Source organism: Syzygium oleosum, unplaced genomic scaffold (genome assembly GCF_021117445.2).
Source record: "Syzygium oleosum isolate NSW1041296 unplaced genomic scaffold, Sole_v2.1 Sole_v2.60, whole genome shotgun sequence".
NCBI classification, from domain to species: domain Eukaryota; kingdom Viridiplantae; phylum Streptophyta; class Magnoliopsida; order Myrtales; family Myrtaceae; genus Syzygium; species Syzygium oleosum.
In genome coordinates, this window is record NW_026607544.1 from 818,222 (window position 1) to 830,700 (window position 12,479).

General features: G+C 38.2%; 1 protein-coding gene across 1 annotated transcript; it reads left to right on the forward strand.

The window, feature by feature from the left end:
• Positions 1-9,972: 9,972 nt before the first annotated feature.
• LOC130137081 (uncharacterized) lies at positions 9,973-12,267 on the forward strand. Its single transcript, XM_056307814.1, has 4 exons — positions 9,973-10,193; positions 10,256-10,357; positions 10,488-10,595; positions 12,220-12,267. The coding sequence occupies exons 1-4, from the start codon at positions 9,981-9,983 to the stop codon at positions 12,265-12,267; spliced, it is 471 nt and encodes a 156-aa protein (XP_056163789.1). The 5' UTR covers positions 9,973-9,980.
• Positions 12,268-12,479: the final 212 nt, after the last annotated feature.

Below are 12,479 nucleotides of genomic sequence, written 5' to 3' on the forward strand. Positions count from 1 at the left end.
GAGGATGGGGGGAAGATATAAAGGGGGGCGGGGAGAGGTCGGGCCGGTTCGAACCGGGTAGGTGGCGTTTAGACCGCCCACCACCGGGCACTTGCCGGTCGGGGGTTGGTGAGGTGCTCGGATGGACCAATCATGGGTCGCCAGGTGGGCCCACCGAGCGATAGGGCCATTGACCTTAAAACTGTAATCATTCTGGTTTGATGCTTAACAAAATGAAAATAATTTATTATTCGTTTATTTGTTTATTTGTTTATTTTTTTTTCTTTTTTGCAATGCAATCATATGGCAAGTCGTTGCACCGGCTCGGAAGAAGTCATGAGCTTAAAAAATAAATAAACTTTTTTTTTTACTTTGTCACCAAAATTTACAGTGCTTTTCGAGTTTCTATAAATCACGATAAATACGATACCGAAATCTACTTGTCAGTATCCGTATTTCGCGAAGATTTCGACTGGTCCGAATTTTGAAGAAAAAAAGTAAAAGTGCTTTAATCACGAGATTTTTTTATTAAGTAAAAAACAAAAAAGACAAGACTCAATATAGACGGATCCTCGACATACTGAAAGAAGAAGAAGAAAATGACCTGTTAATTCTTAAAAAAAAATTAAAATTGTGAAAGACTGACCGTTTCAATCAATGTCAGTCCGGTGCTCTGTGCGGTTCCTTTGACCAACTCAACCGATTCTCTGCTGCCCGATTCAACTAGTTCGAAAGAGCATCGATCAATAATCTAACTCGATAGTCGGTACGATTTCGAAATCCAATAGTAGTTTCCAAAATCCATCTTCAAATGCTATTGTAATGTGTAACTTGGGCATATTCAAATAGTTCTATCTTCGCTTTTAACCAACAATGAGAACCTAGCAGCTATTTCTCTCTCTCTCTCTTTTTATTTGGATTTACCAACCACTTTGTGATTAGTTTATTTTTGTCGCAAAAAATTAAAAAAATTAGATAGTGGTGGGACCCACCACTTGTAGGTGCATGTGGGAAATAAGTTGGTGGGAATAGTTATATATATATATATATAATTTATTTATTTTTTATTTCCTCTTTCCCCCCAACCCCAGCGAAAGCAAAAGTTGGTGAGCGGTTGGTGAAGACTAGACTTTGGGATTGGGTTGGGCCGGAGTTGGTGGCCACCTCTCGCAGACGCGCATGACAATTTTTTGTTTTTTATTCTTTTCATAACTTACAGCAAATTATCAAAAAGAAAATAGGATGGTCAAGTTAGATGAAATACAATCTCAATTTCAAGTAGAATTTCAATGGAACTTCATAATTTGATGAGCAAACTCGTTTATAGCATCTGCTAATGATTACCAAAATGTTCATTCCTCACACAATTAGGAAGATCCATTATAAGAAAGTTCAATCTATGCACGATCTGATGTTTACATTTAACACATCGAATTGATAAATCAAGATTTGTCATTTTTTATGTTCGCCACCTCAATAACAAGTGTATCTCGAGAAGGGTATGACTAATCAGGAGTTAGAATAATAATATTGTTGCGTCAAAAAGTGTTTACAGAGCACCTTTCGAAAATATGAATCGATATGAAAATCGACAAACGATGTAAGGGATACTTTGTTGATCCTTGGAAATGAGACACGGATTGATGATAAAATTAAAAGTATGAAGACCGGAAGCAATCGCGGCCAGCCATGTAAAAGGATACTGGAATGTAAATATAAGGTGAAGATAAAATTGAACAACTGGTGTTCATTAATTGATTGGCCGTCCCTTGCTCAAATTACAATCCGAGTACTTATAACTACTAGAGACGATTAACAACAGTTACAAAAGAAAGCAAATAACATCTCACATGAATCTTAGAATTTAGCAACGAGTATTTACGATTGATTTCCAAAAGACCCACTACTCAACAATCATGGCCTCATTGCTCGGCCCACGTAGACATTTTCTTCCACATCTTGTAACTCATCTTCCTAATGGTTATAACCGCCCATGTTTCACGGTCATTATCATTTGTGGCTTTTGAGATTTACAACTCCACGAACCGGTAATCATGTTGGATTCACAATTCAATGGGTCGCTATGATTGTAGCCAAAATTGTTGGCTTCATGACTTGAACATTTATTTTGTTCTTGATTTTGATTTTCACTTCAGTTTCAATATCTTTGTCCATTGAACCAAGTTTCATTTATTGCCACTTGTAGCTTAACACTTAGTAATTTTCTCTTAAATCACCTATTGGTAACTCCTCATTGCCTTTGCCGATTACCTATAGTTGCCAACCAAAAGAACTAAGCAAATTCTACCTAAAACATGCCTTGTTTAGTCTTATCCGGTCCGAGTCGATGGTTAGGGAATTGGTTAATTTTTGGTATCTACATATGTCCCCATTTTAAAAGAAAAGAAGAGTTTCCGGTTCTTTTAAATATTCACATTCAATCATTATTTATAAGCTTGAATGGACGCGAATTTAACACAAGTACCTTCTCACTTTGTACTTTTTCGCTGGAAACTCCACGTCAGCCTTGCCGGAGGAGTCTATTCATTGAGACCAGCACGTCATCAATGGTCACACCTTTTCTCCGGTCCCTTTCCACTCCCGGATCATCGTCAATCTCCAGTCTAGTTATTCTTGGCCATTGTTTTTACTCTCTCCTTGTTCCAACGACTTTCTATCGATGTTTTCCCCGCCATCACGAAGAAATTCTCCACCCTCTTTCTCGATGGCACGGAGGTTCTCAGATATAATCGTTACCAGTTAAAATTTTCGCGAGCCATCGAGGGCAAGCCAGTCGTGCTGCTGTGGATCATCTGGAAGAACTCCTTCACCAACAACAGAAGAAGATCGATGAGCTCTCTGGCGGCTGTGAAAGCCGATATCCATCGGTTCAAGAACGTGTATCAATCAGCTGTCAATCTGCCAAAGATTATGACAAGCTGGAAGCGCATCTGTCATATTTTGCAAGCGCCTTAAAAGATCATTTCGGCTTTATGTAATCATCTCATCAGTGGAAAACCTTCTTCTGATAGCTCTTTATTGTTCTCTGCTTTATTCCTTTGCATTTCGCCCGTAGTCGGATAGAAGACTTTTAAATATTTTCCATTTATCGATCGAGGCAACATTTTTCTTTCTAACTCCATCAGACGGTAAGCCTTGCCACTCAACATGTCAAGCACTTGGTATGGACCTTCCCAAGTTGGAGACCATTTACCGCAGTGGTTATCCTTAACATTGGTCGGCAAAATAGTCCTCCGTACCAAATCACCAATGGCAAATTGCTTTCCCTTCTCATGCTTGTTGTAAGCCTTGGCGGCGCTTTTCTTTTGTGCGATAACATGTTCTAATGCCGACGCTCGGACCTCAGCCAGCTTATCAAGATTCATATACATTGACTGCTCGTAATCTTCCTCTAGTATATCACTTTGCAGCTTAACTCCTAAATATTGAACAATCTCAAGAGGGATAACAACTTCTTGTCCATATGTCACCCTGTAGGGACTTACCCGTGTATTTGATCTTTTCAAAGTTCAATAAGTCCGAAGTACTTCATTCTCTAGGATTTTCTTCAATACTTAAGATTGACAATAATCTTATTCAAGGCTTGAGCTTCACCGTTCGCTTGAGCATAATAAGGTGTTGAATGGATCATTTTGATGCCTCTCATCCTTACAAAATCTAATACTTTTTTACCAGTGAAAACAGATCCTTGATCAGTGATAATTATTTCGGGATTATCAAATTGATGAATGATTCTCTCCTATAAACTCTTTCGTTGTCCTCTAAATAACTTTTTAAAAGAATTGCTTTGACCCATTTTGTAAAGTACTAAAATAAAACTATGTTTTTTAGTCGGTGGATATATTTTACTTATCAGATCCATCACTACAAAAAAAACACGAAATTTGCGACGAACGTTTTTCCGTCGCAAATTTGCGACGGATTACATTTTCCGTCGCAAATTTGCGACGGAAAATAAACCGTCGCAAATTTGCGACGGAAAATACAATCCGTCGCAAATTTGTCGACGGAAAAACGTTCGTCGCAAATTTCCGACAGAAAATAAAACCGTCGCAAAATCCATTGCAAATTTGCGACGGCATTGTAAGTCCGTCGCAAATTTGCGACGAAAACAAACGTCTGTCGCAAATTCGTAGTTTATCAGGCCGTGATATTCCAATCCTATCTCTCTCTCTCGCTCTCTCTCGTTTTTCTCCCTCTTTCATATGTCTGAAATCAGCAAAATCCGCGCACACACATATTAATCTCGATGAAGCTTTTGTACCGGTAAGTGTCATAGCTAGCTTTGTGACTATTCGTCGTTGCATTGTAATTTCTTTTTTTTAATATATGTTTATGTTTGTTTTTTTTTTTGGTATCTGCATCACCGGTTTAACGACCGGCGACCGGCGACACCTCGCCGGCCTTTGGATGAGGCCGAACGGCCACGCCGTTTTGCGACGGAAATAGTTTCCGTCGCAAATTGCGACGAATAAATGAAAATTATGTTGCAAATTTGCAACGGATACTAGGTGCCGTCGCAAATTTGCGACGGATACTAGGTGCCGTCGCAAATTTGCGACGGATACCTGATTCCGTCGCGAATTTGCGACGAATAAATGAAAATTCCGTCGCAAAATTTGCGACGGAGTTGAGTATCCGTCACAATTTTGGGACGGATACCCTATTCCGTCGCAAATTTTGCGACGGAATAGGGTATCCGTCTCAAATTTGCGACGGATACTATGTTTCGTCGCAAATTTGCGACGGATACATTCCGTTTCCATCGCACATTAAAAATTATTAAAAAATGATTCTTAAGTGATTATTCTTTTTTGGGTATGTGCCTAATTGAAGGTCTCGCAATCTAAGTGGACGTTGCAATTCTCATCAAATTGATCACTTTCTCCTACAAATATTTCAGTCAAATATTTGGGTAAGTCTTCTTTACATTGTAATTTTTTCTATTTTTGCAATTTCATATTAATTGTTGCGTGAATAACAAAAATTATAATTTCCAAAATTTTGTGATTTTAATTAAGAACAATAGATATGATATTTTAAATATTTTACCAGAGTTTTTTATTTTAATACAGACACAATGCAAAGAGAAAGGGCTTGGATGTATAATAAGAACTTACCTGGACGTCAAGGATTGACAGATGAGTTTCGTACTGGGTTGGAACTATTTTTAGACTTTGCTAGTAGTAAATATGAGTTTATGGATGGAAATAAGTTAAGGTGTCCGTGTAAAAAGTGAGGTAATGGTAAATTTCTTGTGTGTGATCAAGTTAGAGAACACCTTATTAGATTTGGGTTTACTCCGAACTATAATAATTGGACTTCCCATGGTGAACCATTTATATCTGATGAAGGATATGGAAGAAGTGACCAATTTTCAGTTAGGGAAGAATGTGGCTATTATGAGCAATTGAACCCATACGAGAGGATGGTGATTGATGCAGCTAGTTATAATTTTGTCACAGAATCAAATCATGCAAGTACTAGTTTTACTCCTACACGTGAACAAGTGGGTACTAGTCATGCTTCACAATTGGAAGATATAGGAGTAACGGGTTTTGAGGAGAATGTGTATAATGAAACTTTTCAATCTAATCAGTTCTGGGATGTCTTGAAAGCAGCAGATGAACCTCTATGGGCAGGTTGTGAGGACCACACTCAGTTATCGGTGACAGCCCGACTATTAAATATCAAGGCAGAGCATAATGTGTCTGCGGATTGCTTCAACTCTTTTGTTGAAGTAATGCGGGAATCATTGCCTCGCGATAACAACATGCCAAGTGATTTTTATGATATGAAAAAGCTAGTGGATAACTTAGGTCTTCCGGTTGTAAGAATTGATGTATGTAGTAGGGGTTGTATGATATATTGGAGAGATGATGAAAATGCAGAATCTTGCAAATTCTGTAGCCAACCTAGGTACAAGATTAACAGGAGGCCGGGTCGTAATCAGAAGCATAGACCATGCAAGCAAATGTTTTATCTGCCCTTAATCCCCAGATTGCAAATGCTTTATGCGTCTAAAGCCACTGCTGAACACATGACTTGGCATTCAAATCATGAAACAGAAGAGGGTCTAATGTGTCATCCTTCAGATGCAGAGGCATGGCAACATTTTGATAGAACATACCCTGAGTTTGCAATGGAGCCTCGGAACATCAGGTTAGGTCTCTGTGCCGATGGATTTGCTCCATTTGGGAAAACAGGAAAAAGATATTCATGCTGGCCAGTTATCTTAACGCCGTACAATCTTCCACCTGGTATGTGCATGAAGACACCTTATATGTTTTTGACATTGATCGTAACAGGGCCGCAAAATCCGAAAAAGTTGATAGATGTTTATATGCAACCATTGATTGAGGAGTTACAACGGCTATGGGTTGAAGATGTCCCTACGTATGACGTTTCTACCGATCAAACATTTGTTATGAAGGCTGCCCTTCTTTGGACGATAAATGACTTTCCAGCTTACGGAATGTTATCCGGATGGAGTACATGGGATCTTAGGATGTCCGATATGTTTGGAGAGGACAAAGTCATTTAGATTAAAACATGGAAAGAAGCCTAGCTATTTTGGTATCACTGAGACAATTTTTATCGCCAAGTCATCCTTTCGGAAGGAATAAGAAAGAGTTCATCAAGAATAGGACTGAAAGAACGCGTCCACCATTGAGGTTGACTGGCGATCAAATTTGGGAGCGTGTGCAGGACTTTCCAACTGTTGTTGAGAACCCGCACGACACGACTTTTGCGTACGGAAGTACACATAAGTGGACAAAACGCAGTATAATTTGGGATCTACCATATTGGAAGACCCATCTTATTCATCATAATCTTGACGTCATGCACATAGAAAAGAATGTTTTCGACAATGTCATAAATACTGTGATGGATGTCGCCGGAAAAACAAAAGACAACTTGAACGCAAGAAAAGATATGAGAGATATTTGCGATCGGCCAATACTAGCTGTGGATACAAGCAGCAGGGGACCAAAACCGAAAGCAGTTTGTACATTGGATAAGGAGCAGAGGCGAGTTGTTTGTCAATGGTTGAAATCTGTGCGGTTTCCTGATGGATATGCTTTGAACCTCGGGAGATGTGTTGATTTGAATGAATGCAAGTTGACAGGTTTGAAGAGTCATGATTGTCACATCCTGATGGAAAGACTAATTCCAATAGCTTTGAAGGAAGTTTTACCGAACTTTGTATGGGGCGCCATTACAGAATTAAGCAATTTTCTCCATGATATTTGCTCGACAGTGTTAAAAGCATCGCACATGGAAAAACTAGAGAGAGATATTCCAATTATTCTTTGCAACTTAGAAAAGATATTTCCTTCAGCGTTTTTTGATTCGATGGAGCATCTCTTAGTTCACTTGCCTTATGAAGCCAAAGTTGCAGGTCCTGTCCAATTTCGATGGATGTATCCATTTGAGAGGTAATGTTTTCTTTAAAATACAGTTCAAATGAGTTTATCATATAATATGTCCCGATAAGCTTCTTTCTATTTCAACTAGATCTTATATCATTTGAAGAAAAAAGTGAAGAATAAGGCACATGTTGAAGCCGTGCCGCCGCCGACCAGCCTGCCACCCGCCTCCCAGTCGACGGCCGAGGCTGTCGCCCGGCCCGCCGCCGTCGCCGCCGCCCGACGCCGTCGCCGCCGAGCTCCACCGTCGTTCGCCCGGTCGTGGCCGAGCACCTGGCCGACTAGTCACCATTTGAGCTCACGCTTGCGCCGGGACCGCCACTGTTCAATCGGCCGATTTTTATTGTCCTTGAACCAAGTAAGTAACTCTCTAAACCCTAGTTAGTATAATTAGGTAATTAGTTGGACTTGTTTAAGGATTATTTAGGATCACTTTTCGTTGGCTAAGTTACGGGTCGATTTCAGGATTGCATGTGTCTTTGATCGATGGTCGACTGGTTAATTTGTCTATTATGTTGATGATTAAGCGTTAAATGACGATAAGGTGATTGATTAAGCGTTTTCACAGAAAATGCTTGAAAATTGAACAATTCTATAAAAAATCAAGGAAAATTATGGAAAATGAAAACAACGGTATATGTTGGCAACAAATATGAAATTTGACCGTAAAAGTTTTTTAAACTTTTTTAAAAACAAAAATTTCATAATATCACAAAATGGCAAAAATTAATAGTGATCACCCATTTTCAATGAAATTTAGATTTTTTAACGTTCCGGGGAAAAAAATATTAAAAAATTAACAATTTTCATAACCTTATAAAATGGCTTAACATAAATGTGGTCACCCATTGTGAGGGAAATTTTTATTTTTTTGGGTGAAAAAAAATTTAAAAAATATAAAATTTCAATACTGCACAGAATTGCCTAGAAAATATGTGGCCATCAACTTGCAGTGAAATGTAAATTTCTTTAGATGGCCAAAAAAAATTAGAATTTAAAAATTTTCAAAACTTTACGGAATGACTTATAATACCTATGGCCACCCATTTTTAGTTATATTTAATTTTTTTAACGTGCCCTAAAAATTATTAAAATAAATAAGGACAAATTTTGGAAACTTTACTTAATAGCTTAGACTACCTGTGGCCACCCAATTTTAGCATGGACAAATTTTTTTATTTCATGAAAAAAATTTATATTAAAAAATAATAATTTAAAAATGCTTAAAATTTTAAAATTTCAAAACTTTACAAAATGTCTTAGAATATCGGTGGCCACTAACTTTTAGTTAAATTTTTTTTAGGGCCCAAAAAAAATTTAACAATAATAATAATTTTTTTCTTACAAAACTGTACAGAATGACTTAGAATACCTGTGGCCACCCACTTTCAGTGAAATTTAAATTTTTGTACGTTGTCAAAAAAAATTTAATCAAAATGAATGCGATTCATATAGTGATGTTTAATACTTGTAGCCACCCAAATCGTGCTCATACATTGATGTTTCATATCAAAATGAATGGGATTCATAGTATATTTGTTTGTAGGAAATTGCACGTCATAAACACTCGACATTGACTCATTTCAAGAAAACATTTTCTCAGTCTTTCCATCAAAATGGTAAGCTTTGTCATGTACATCATTATGTGTTCGTAATACGTGTCAATAGTTCTTTACATATTCGCATAACCTTCCTTCCTACATGTCAGTATAAACGTAGAGGTCACATGCCTAGAAGACAAGGCTCTTCCTCGTCCTCGTCCCCATCCCTTTCCTCTTCCCCTGTCCCGGCATCTAACCCTCAACCACAGTATGGTCCGTCACAATATGGACACGTTGGCCCTTCCTCCAACACTCAACAACATGTTACGGGACTTGGCCACATGCGAACTGAACGTTCTCCAGTTCAATCTCCTTTAGCTCCCTCTCCTTCCGTTCCACCCCATTATTCGGCGGAACAATCGAATATTGACGGAAACAGAGGTCAAGAAGATAACCGATTCTTCATATGTCCATTTGGAGATTCGTAAGTACTTCATTTTTATTTTAGTATATGTAATATTTAGGGTTTTAGATATTGATGTCAATTGAATTGTCCATGTTGCACAATATTCATATGAATGCAGATTCACGGATGCTCCGTCTGTTGTGAGGGAATTGAACAAAATAGTTAGAAACTTTTGGATGGGAGAGTATATTACTTACAGAAGTGTTCCACAAGAAGTGAAAGAAATGTGGCGGAATGAGTTCAAGGTAAGTTTTACATATTTTATTTTCTCACCAATTAAGTATGGTGTAGTATATTGATGGTCAAGAATAATGTAAAGGGACCAGAACAACTCTGTAGTTTTCGATACCTAAAGGACCAAATATTTTCCCCGACATGAACTTTACAAAATCTGTCTATATTTGTCTGGTGCATGGTAATGGATATGTAATCATCATAATAATTTTCAATTTGTGTTTTTATTCATTGCAGCGGAAGTTCAAGTGAGAGGAAGCGGAAGACAATGAAGTAAGAAGAATTTTCGATGAGAAAATAAGTGATTTTATGCGAAATGTCATGAATAGAGCGAAGAGCAAGCAAGCGAAGCCGTCTTTCTTTACAGCTGACAATTGGGAGGCAATTAACACATTTTGGGCATCTGAACAGAGTCGGCAACTCTGTGAGCAGAATAAGAAGAATCGATCTTCTAGTTCTAGTGATGGGTCAGCCACATATGCTGGGGGCTCTATCAACATTGCGGAGCATCGCAAACGACTGGTAAGTCTGTTAAATGAGTTATAAGTTAATTTAATTCAATTACTCATGTTTACATTTTGTAGGCACATGAATTGGGGACGGAACCGACATTTGCAGCTACATTTGAACGCACATTTCAAAAGAAAGATAAGACATGGACTGGCGATCGAGCAAAAGCTGTTAAGGTATGTAAGGTTATACTTTGGCTTATATGTAAACTATAATGAAAACCGTGAATGCTTTCAATATTTTTGGTAGATATATATATATATATATATATATAGTGATTTATTTTCATCTACATTGTTAATGTAGGAAAAATATGATGAACTTTTAATGAGCAGTGCTAGTGGTAGTGATGATTGTCCTGAGTCCCGGCCACCAGTTGATAATATGGCATTATGGATGGAGGCAACAGGTGGGGCGAAAAAAAGGGAAAATATTTGGGATGGGATCATTATCAAGGATGTACATGCCGAATAGTCCTGGAAGTTCATCATCCATTGGGACTGGTCAAAGGAGGTCACGAGCAGACGAGCAATTGACCCAAGAAGTGAATCGTCTGAATAATTTACTTGTTAAGAAGGATGAACGAATACATAACTTGGAACAACAAATGAGAATCGTTATGCAACACCTTAACATCAATCGCTATGACGATCCTCCTGTACCTCCAGCCAATCCAGTAGGTGATGGGTACAATGATGACCAAGACATTGATGCCGAGAATGCTGATGATGATGATGATGATGATGATGATGATTTTCTCCGGTCTTTCTAGTTAAAATTCTCAAAATCGGGGGTAAGCTTGCTTCATAATCTTGGTTTTTCATAATTTCACTCATATTCATATGTAAGAACATTTATGTTCGTCCCGAAACGTATTTTTGTTAACCCTTTTGTTATTTTACACCTAGTTCCACATCCATGCATAAACGCTTTTTTTATATTCTTGACTGATTTATGTATCGACATTTCCTCAGGTCTCGACAAAAGTGACTACTTTTGGTGTCCTGCCATCGTACCAAAGCTGCGTCTTCTTCTGTATGGTTTTTTTGCGTCTTCTATGGTTGTACCGTCTCTTAGTTCATGTTTTGACTGTATTGTAAGATTGGATATCAAATAGTATCATGTCAGACTCTACAACTTTCCTTCTGTTATTTGTTTCAATTATATGTCATTGTGGCTGGTTTGTCAGAATTTATGGTTTGTTCGTTTTTCTGTTTCAATTATATATCATTGTCTCCTTTGATTGATATGGACAAGAATTTATGGCTGAAATGATATAAAAATAGCGACGAATATTTTAAGCCGAATTTTGCTATCATTAAAGTTTGTCGCTAATTCGCGACGAATTTTCTGACGAAATTCGCGACAAATTTTACGACGATTTTGCGACGGATTTTTGCGACGGATTTTTGCGACGAATTTTGCGACGGACAGAGTTCGTCGCAAATTTGCGACGAAATTTGCGACGGATTTTTGCGATGAATTTTGCGACGGACAAAGTGCGTCGCAAATTTGCGACGAAATTTGCGACGAATTTGTGACGGATTTTTGCGACGAATTTTACGACGGATTGAGTTCGTCGCAAATTTGCGACGGATTTTTGCGACGGATCGAGTTCGTCGCAAATTTGCGACAAATTTGCGACGAATTTTGCGACGGACAAAGTTCGTTGCAAATTTGCGACGAAATTTGCGACGGATTTTTGCGACGAATTTTGCGACGGATTTAGTTCGTCGCAAATTTGCAACGGAACATTTGCGACGAATTTTGCGACGGATTATATTCGTGGCTAATTTGCGATGAATTTTGCGACGAATTTTTGTTCGTTGCAAATTTGCGACAAACTTGTGAATTTTCCGTCGCAAAATTTTGGGACGACCTAGTAGCGACAGAATTTTTTCCGTCGCAAATCGAATTTGCGACGGATTTTTCCACATTTTCCGTCACAAATTTCGTCGCTAATCCGGTGTTTTTTTGTAGTGCATAGCTCATCCCCTAAACGGTCATGGTTTGACTGTAGGATCTAAAATTGATGCAGGGACGTGCTGAATCGGTCCGTTTATCTGACACGACTTGTGCCCCTTAACACAATTAATGCAATCTTGGGTAATTGTAGGCCAATAATAACCATGCCAGGGTAATAACCATTTCATCTTAATGTTGGCTTGGTGCGCACCACATATTCAGCCATAGCTAACATCGACTCCTGCATTCGACTGTCCATCTATATAAATTATCTCCGATCGTAACATATTTCAATTCTTTTCTTTTGAATATTTTGTCTTTCGATCAGCTAGG

What these genes read in the sequence shown, in the direction of transcription:
- LOC130137081 (XM_056307814.1), top strand. Translation starts at nt 9,981, where the DNA reads ATGCGAAATGTCATGAATAGAGCGAAGAGCAAGCAAGCGAAGCCGTCT. An exon ending in CGGAGCATCGCAAACGACTG is followed by an intron (nt 10,194 to 10,255) that starts GTAAGTCTGTTA and finishes TACATTTTGTAG; the next exon opens with GCACATGAATTGGGGACGGA. An exon ending in ATCGAGCAAAAGCTGTTAAG is followed by an intron (nt 10,358 to 10,487) that starts GTATGTAAGGTT and finishes TTGTTAATGTAG; the next exon opens with GAAAAATATGATGAACTTTT.